Raw genomic sequence first — 8,202 nt, 5'->3', positions numbered from 1 at the left:
GGGAGAATAAAATGGGTTAGGATGGGATTAGAGTAAAAAATGGGTCGGGGCGGTGGGCCGAAGGGCCGTATGAAGTGGAGCAAAATTAAATGGAATGGAAGTTAAAAAGTCGTTAGGGAAGATAGGAGAGGGTTAATCTCAGCAGCGCGCTGTATCAAGGGAGTCAATCACTTGTACGATTAAAAGGGGAGGGGGAGGGGGAGCCTGTTACCAGTCATCCTCTCCTCGACCTAGAACATAGGCTCCTTTCGCCGGCCGTCTCTGCTCTTTTAAAGGAGCGCGGGGGTAGTCCCACCTCCTTGGTCACATGCTGGCTGCTTAAAGCGGCGAGAGCCCGAGTGCAGGGGCGAGAGAGGAGGGGGATTGAACGCCGAGAGGGCAGCTGTGAGCGGCGAGCAAACGGCCGACAGACAGACAGACAGACGGACGGATGAGCTGGGGAATGGGGAGCGGCAGCAGAGACTGCCCCGTCCCGGGGAGCGTGTTGCTGCAGGTCGGCGGTCTCTGAGCGGGAGTGGAGGAGTAAGGATCCCCGGCGGCAGAACAGAGGCAGGAATGTGGGAGCCGTGAGCTGAGGCAGCCGGCGAGGGACGGAGCAGCCACCCAGCCGGGATGAAGCAGCTGCTGCCCGGCCTGGCTCTGCTCTCTTTGCTGGGCTGGCTGAGCTTTAACTCGGAGTCCGCGGCTCCCTCCGGCTCCCCGCCGGCAGCCGCCAAAACTTTCCGAACTCTTCTGGCCGTGTCCCTGCGCCCGGAGCAGGAGCAGGAGGAGGGGGAGACGGCGAGGAGGCGATCGTTGCCGCCGCTGCCGCTGCCGACGCCGCTGTCCCCGGGACGGGCCGGGGCCGGGGTGGAGCGGGGAGCCGGTCCCGGATCACTGCCGCTGTACCCGGGCGAGTTGGTGGAGCAAGGCGTGTTCTGGAGCCGGCGAGCCGACCGCTCGCCACCCGCCGGCTTCTCCGAGCTACACGTTAAACGCTGGCAGCACCGAGCCCGCTCGTCGCGGCTGCTGAGGCTGGAGAGGGGCTGCGGGAGGCCGTCTAACCGACTGGCCACCTTCATGGACGGCAGCAGAGCCTGTGTGCGCTACGGCATCAACCCCGACCAGGTGCTGGGCGAGAGCTTGTCCTTCTACCTGTCCCGCCTGCTGGGCATCCGCAACGTGCCCGCCCTGGCGCTCTCCAGGGTCAACGCTAACGGCGACCAGTGGCTGCGGGTTCGGCATGAAGTGCAGGCGGCGCCGTGGGCGGACAGGCCGGTGGTCAGCCTGTCCGAGTGGCTGGGCAACCTGAGTGAGGTGGTGAGTCCGGCATCGCTGAGGCCGGGAAGCCGAAGCCTGCACCCTCTGGCCCGGGACCTGGCCAACGTGACGGAGCGGGAGGCGAGGGAGCTGGCGCAGTGGTCCGACCTCATCCTCTTCGACTACCTGACGGCCAACTTCGACCGGTTGGCCAGCAACCTGCTGAGCCTGCAGTGGGACTCGCGGGTGATGGAGAGGTCGACCAACAACCTGCACCGCACGCCCCGCGGCGCCCTGGTCTTCATAGACAACGAGGCGGGGCTGGTGCACGGCTACCGGGTGCTGCCCATGTGGGAGCGCTACCACGAGTCGCTGCTCAAGACTCTGTGCATCTTCCGCAGGGACACGGCCCGGCGGCTGGCCGAGCTGCACCGCTCCCGGGACACCGCCGGGCAGCTCCTCGCCCTCTACATGGCCAGCGAGCCGCTCGCCCCGCAGCTAGGCTTCCTCTCCCAGGAACACGCTCAGATGCTGCAGGCCAGGACTGACCGCCTGCACAAACACATACTGCAGTGCAAGGCCAAGTATGGGAAGTAAGGCTCCAACCGGGTGGTCTGCATTTGTTTGTTTGTTACCTCTTTCCTCCCCGAGTTAACCCCTTGGCTCCCAGGGGTTAGTTCTACCCTTCCCCGCGGGGAGGGCGGGGGTTATTGACTCGCAGTTCGGTGGAGCTCTTGATCCAGGTGCGAAAGGAGTTCTCTACCACCACTGAGGATCGACCCACTTCCTCGGCTTCGGGGGTTGGGTGGGAGCGGCCCACATGAACTTAAACACTGCTGGAAGGAAGCGGAGTGAGTTGAGACTGCTCTGGACTACTGGCTTGGGCTACATCTCATGGGCTTGGAATGATCAAGAGGCGTGAGTAAGAGGATTCCTACTCCAATGGACTGTAACACCCCTGACACTATCTCCAGCTTGAGAGTGACGTTGGTTTTGGGCAACAGCACATCATTGATAATAGCAATCCAGGAGTAAATCTGAAACCTGCCCAGTAGTGTTTGCCAGCTGTATTTCCAGTAATATTTACATCCAAGGGAAACGTCAAACTTCTGTTATTGCTCCTCGATTGTGTTGTCCTGCATCTTTTTCCCGGTGCCTGAGCAACAATGGAATCAATCCTGTCAGTTTGTTTATTTTAACCCGCAGCCTGAAACAAACCGGTATCCTAAACAGATATGAGAAGTGAAATAGTTCAAATTTCAGCAGAAGCACAAGATTTACCACTCCCAAGAGGTGACCTGCGAGAATTTGTATGAAATTGTGAGAAGTATCGATGGGGTTGGCAGTTGGAGTCCTTTTCCCAAGATAGCAACGTTAAATATAAGAGAGCACAGGGTTAAAGTGAGAAGAGGGAAAGTTGAATGAGATTTCTTGGGCAAGTTTTGTTTTGAGTGGTAGGTGTGTGGAATGTGTTGTATGGGGAGGTTGTAGAAGCAATAACAACATTTAAAGGGTATTTAGATAGACATGTGAACAGGGTAGAGAATAGAGGGATATGGACCATGTGCAGGCAGATGGATTATTGCGATGGTTTGGAGCTGATCTGGCTGAGACCCAAGTGGCCATTCTTGTGGTGCTTTACTACTTACAGTTTGCTGGCCTGAAAATGTACTTTTGCTCCTGATTAATTTGCCAACCACTGTACTCCCTATGCTATTTGGTCAGGCACAAGCCTCCATTTGGCCAATTTGGGTCAATGTCAATGAACCAGAAACAGATCAAAGCAGGCAGTTCCCAGATTGTGGAATGCAAGGTTAGTAATAATATCCTCCTATTCCAAATTTTAACCAGGGCTATCTGTGGCGGACTAGGTTTTACTTCGAAATGTGTCTAATGTAAATTTAAAATTGCCTTTGTTACCATCATCTGTCATTTAGCGAATATGCTTGATGTTGGAATTGGGTAAAATAGATGTGTGGAAGTGTTCACCACAGATTTAAAATAATTAACATGGATTAAAAAGTTGCCAAGAGTTGGACAATGCTGCCTGAATGAGTGGTGTTAGCATTGCCCTTATATAAATTAATTGTATGAAGAGAGACTCTATGGTTTGGTTAGTTGTGAGACTAAATGAGACTGCTCCTTCAAGCAGGCGGCATTGAGTCCTCGGCTGTATGATTCCACAACTGTGACCTGTTTGTAAATGTGTTTGGTGTCTATCCAATATTCAAATAAAACCAAAATGCAAAACCAAGCAACGTCTGTGGAGAAAGAATTGGAGATTATGTTTATTGTCAGATACCCTTTTGTGGCAAAGATTTTTTTGGCCATAGTTCTGTTTGTTTCCCCATAGATGTTGCCTGATCTGCTGAGTGTTTCCAACATTTACTATAATCATGGTTTTCAACACCTGCAATGTATTCACACACTAACCACTGCACCATGCAGCCCTGAGTTTGTGATAGTTCTTGTGTCTGATTGAATACCAGCCTTTAATAACACCTGGGAGGTAGGTGGTCTACTAGACTGAACTGAAGTTGAAGAGAAATCTTTAATACCACACATGTAGCGTTTGTTTAACTGTTGGAAACAATTAAATTGTTTTCATTGAATCAAGCCTGGCAGGGAGAAGCTTGTAAATGTTTAGCAAAATCCATCATGGTCAGAGCAATCTCTTTAATCATAGCAAATGGCAGTATTAGTTGTGACTTAAGTGGTTTATACATATGACGGCTTTGAACAGTTTTTGAAGTTGATGGGAGTTTTCACGTCAAAGTTGATGGTGCTATTTCAGCCAGTCATCTACTGGGCAGATTCTGTAGTTGTTGATTTGAAACCTTCTCCAAAGGGCCTATCTAAAGATTGAGTTAACAGAGCCTAGATGATGCTCTGGGTGCACTCAAAACCAAGCAAGTTTTGATAGTAGCTTGGCTCATTAACTTGTGTTTGTACAGGGTTGGGGTGATCTGTGGTGAACCATCGTTATACCTGGCAACAGCATCACCTTGCTAACTAGGATTGTGACATTCGTCTTGATATATTGCCCCCAGGGTATAAGAAGGATTCAATCCATGAGTTTGCACCTAGCTGACGTGGACATGCCTTCTGCAGTGATGTTTGAGGCAGAGGAACCTTCAGGAGAAGGTCTTTTTCAGTCCCTGTGACACAGTTTTGTGTGTCTGGTAATAACATTCCTTTAAGCAGACTATAATGAATATAGTCTAGAGGCAAAATAGCATTTTAATAAGATGGTTGTTAAGCTTAAAATAATTCCACTGCTATTTCTACAGGTTTGAACTAGCAGTCAAAGAATAATGAAGCAGTAAAGTGAAATGAAAAATGAGCATTTGAGGAGTGTTGGGGATCATTAATCTGCTATTTACTGGAATATAAATTAACTTTATATTGATTGTCAAACTTAAAGGGCTGTTCTTTTTGTCTTTCCATGTGCCATTCAATCCCAAATTAAAATGTTTTAAAAAATCGGCTTTATTTAACATTTACCAATATGTTTACACCAAAGCTTCTGCTTAGTGGGTATTTCCTAAAATGTGATATAACATCTAACATGGACTTTGACTGGGGAGGTAACACGTAATTCCACACAAATTTGAAGTGGGGTAACATTGCTTTAAAGAGGGGCAGATGTGTGTGTGGATGAGGGCAAGTGAAATGATCAGGGCCCACGACACAACTTTATGCACAGAATAATTCTCCATCAAGAGTTTGCACGTGCCGAGCGCTAGGATGGAAACTGACACCAGAGCGCATAAACCTTTATAAATGAAATAGCTGCCTAATTGTCCATAAGATTACAATCTAACTCATGGGAACAGGGTAACCATTCCATTCACATTAAGAGCAATTTATCACTTTTTTTTAAATTGTGTGAAGCTCTGCAGAATCACAATGGATTTGTATAGCATGGTAATGACCATATAGATCGGGAATCTGGAAGGTCAGTGAGGTACAACTTTTGTTTTTATAAATCCTTCAACTATCTCGGGATATCCAATGTGAAGTTTTTAATCAAATATGTAGTTCTGTTCATAATGTAGACCCAGAACTGAGTTGATGCTGAGTGAACCGGAATGTCCAGCATTGGAATAATACAATCAGAAACAGAAATATCTGCTTGGAATCCCAATACATCTATTCTGCTTGGACCACATGGGATTATCAGCCTCCACTGACCAAGGTAGCTGACGATGCAAGGGCATGGTAGTAAATGCGTTATGGGTGCCCACTGCTATGGTGTTATGACTGAGTTATCGTGTGATAGCTGCTAATCATTCAAACAATATTATTTACATTGCAATCCCACTTTCCACAGCTTCCTATATTTAGAAGAACCTGGCAGGTACCATTTCTTATTGTTGAACCTCGACCAACAGGCCCCCCCCCCCCCCCCCCCCCCCCCCCCCCCCCCCCCCCCCCCCCAAACCAGGCAACCACAGTTATAGCAGTGGAGCTCTCCAAAAGGGCAAGGCATCTGGGAAAGGGGGATAAGCAAAAAAAAAAGCTGCAGGATTGATTCCATCTGTGGATATGGATAGGACCCAGAGGTTCATGAATTAAGCTGTGTGCTGTCTCTTATTTGGAGCACAGATGATTCAGTCGACCCCTAATTTGTATTTGAAACATTCTTTCTACTTGTGCTCACACATCTGAAAGTGGTTGCCATCGGTCTAAAGTAGAGGACGAAGCCCAAATGTATTTTGTGGAATTCCATAGATTTTTGCAGTGCATTTGGCCCAATGTTATTGCTATGGTTATGGTTCTCAGACGCATTGTACATAAATGTAATATATAACATGTCTCCTTTTGGTTTACAAAGCACAGCTATTGTTTATTTACGGTGTGTGTATATTTAAGAAAGTGCAACGATGGAAGAGTGTAATTAATTTTATTTGTATGTTTTTGTGTAATTGATATCACTTGTGTTTGACTGTTAAACTTTTCGCATTGAAAATGTTGCTTGTGAAGATGTTTCTGGTTGACTTAAAGTGGGATGAGCAATTAAAAAAATAAAAAATAAAAAAGTCATCTGCGTGTGGAAGAGGCCAGTGAGTAGAATGGACGTCTGTGGGTGAACGCTCTGGATTCCTTGCTTCTGCTCACCTTATGAGGCACTTTAAAGTTAAGTCTGATCCCACTGATCTGAAAGAAGTGAGCCAACAGCCTCTGAATTTGCCTACAGTAATCATCTCCGGTAAAAGTAGAGACCCATTATATATTGGCCATACTCCAAAATATATAACACTTCAATTAATTTTGTGGAGATCTCTCCTTGACTCTGGCATTTTACCACCTCCAGATGCCTGGTGTTGGTTCAGTGTTGGTAAATGGACAGTTCTTGTTCACTCACTCACAAACGGGGATTGTTGGCGAAGGCGGAATACTTTGTTAATGGCTAAATTTCATCCGAGTGAGTGACATGCTCATTAAATACAGGGGCCAGTTAACAGCTGATATATTCCTGTGAGTCTAACAAAATGTGGGTCAGAGCAAAGAGATTTTCTTCTCTGAACCACATTTGGTATGAAGGACCCTGCCCATTCCAGTATCCATTGACACCTGAACTATTTGTGGCTTTCTACCACATTGCTATATTCGCAATCCAATTCCAAGTGGTCTTCATGCTTCAAATGAGGAAGAGCTTGCTGCCATCACCAGTTTGGATCTTTGCCCGCTTGTCATGGGTTACTAAAGAGTTACTGTCCTTGAATTGCCTCTTCTGTTTCACATGTTATCATACAAGTCTCTGTAATTGGCCTTCAGCATCAAAGAATATATATTTCTCCAGTTGTTTGCAACCCAGTTATCTAGATTGAAAAACCTTCTGGTTTTCCTGTAGTCTGGGATAAACAGACCTGACCATCTCTGCCTCCTGAAAACCTAGACTACAACTTGAATTTTCCCCTTAACCACAAATATGATGCATCGTCTTCTGACTGGTAGCATTGTGGGGATTTTCATGTGTCTGGTGACATTGCTAGAAATAGCAATGTTGCCTGCCTATAATGTTACCAGAAATGGTGGTCAGTTATTGTTAATGTATAATGACTATTGTAGATTCTCCTTCGATTGGACATTAGCCATTTTCATTTTGTAATCTCTGGATCCTTTAGATTGTTTCTGTTACTGCATTCTCTTGGCCTTGAAGCTGGGCCACTGCTGTATAAGAGTCCGTTGCTTCAATGTAAAATATGTTTTAAAAAGTTACCACTATTGTTAAATTTGGGAATAAGCAGGGGACGTTTGATTTCTAGCCCAAAAGTAACATTTCTTGTATTCTTTGCAATTGTCCAGTAACCTTCTCATGCACCTTGCTATTTGTTAATGTTTTAAAGGCAACCTGAATTGTTGTACTGAGGTATCAAGGTTTTTAAAGACTAAATCGTCATGTATGAAAATAAAATTTCCCTGCGTCTTGATTTGGTAGAGTGGAAATGTGATGGGGGAATCCAAATATATTGTCGCCAACCTTGTTCTTGGGTAAATTTAGTGGGAAGGGACACCCCTTCCCCTCCAACCAAAAAAAACAAAGAATATGATTTGTGATCCATGTTGAAACAAAGGCCAACGAAGATGGAAAGAAGGTCCAGTGCAGTTACAGAGCAAGAGATAAGGGCTAGAAAGAACTACAGCTTTTTGAGCAAAACACAGTACTGGTGTACATTCAATGGGTCAGGCAGCATCTAGAGATGGAATGGACAGTCAATGTTTGAGGTCCATCAGACTGATCAAAGAACTTCCTCCTTCTGAGAGCTTGGGCTTAAATTAATCTGAGGGTAGTTATGGCCCTTGTGATTATGTATATTGTTGTGGAGGCAAAGAAATCAAGAATTAAACATGTGGCTGAAGATAGACTAAATGCTGGAGTAACTCAATGGGTCAGGCAGTGGGATTGGTATGGGAAATGATGGCTCTATTTTGACCTGGAAGGATTTAAGATTTGCT

General features: G+C 46.5%; 1 protein-coding gene across 1 annotated transcript; it reads left to right on the top strand.

Moving 5' to 3' along the window:
• The first annotated feature begins 225 nt into the window (after positions 1–225).
• On the top strand, positions 226–7,676 carry fjx1 (four-jointed box kinase 1). Its single transcript, XM_055649751.1, has one exon. The coding sequence runs from the start codon at positions 613–615 to the stop codon at positions 1,834–1,836; it is 1,224 nt and encodes a 407-aa protein (XP_055505726.1). The 5' UTR covers positions 226–612; the 3' UTR covers positions 1,837–7,676.
• Positions 7,677–8,202: the final 526 nt, after the last annotated feature.

Source organism: Leucoraja erinacea, chromosome 18 (genome assembly GCF_028641065.1).
Source record: "Leucoraja erinacea ecotype New England chromosome 18, Leri_hhj_1, whole genome shotgun sequence".
Lineage (NCBI taxonomy): Eukaryota > Metazoa > Chordata > Chondrichthyes > Rajiformes > Rajidae > Leucoraja > Leucoraja erinaceus.
This window is presented reverse-complemented; position numbering and strand designations above follow the sequence as displayed.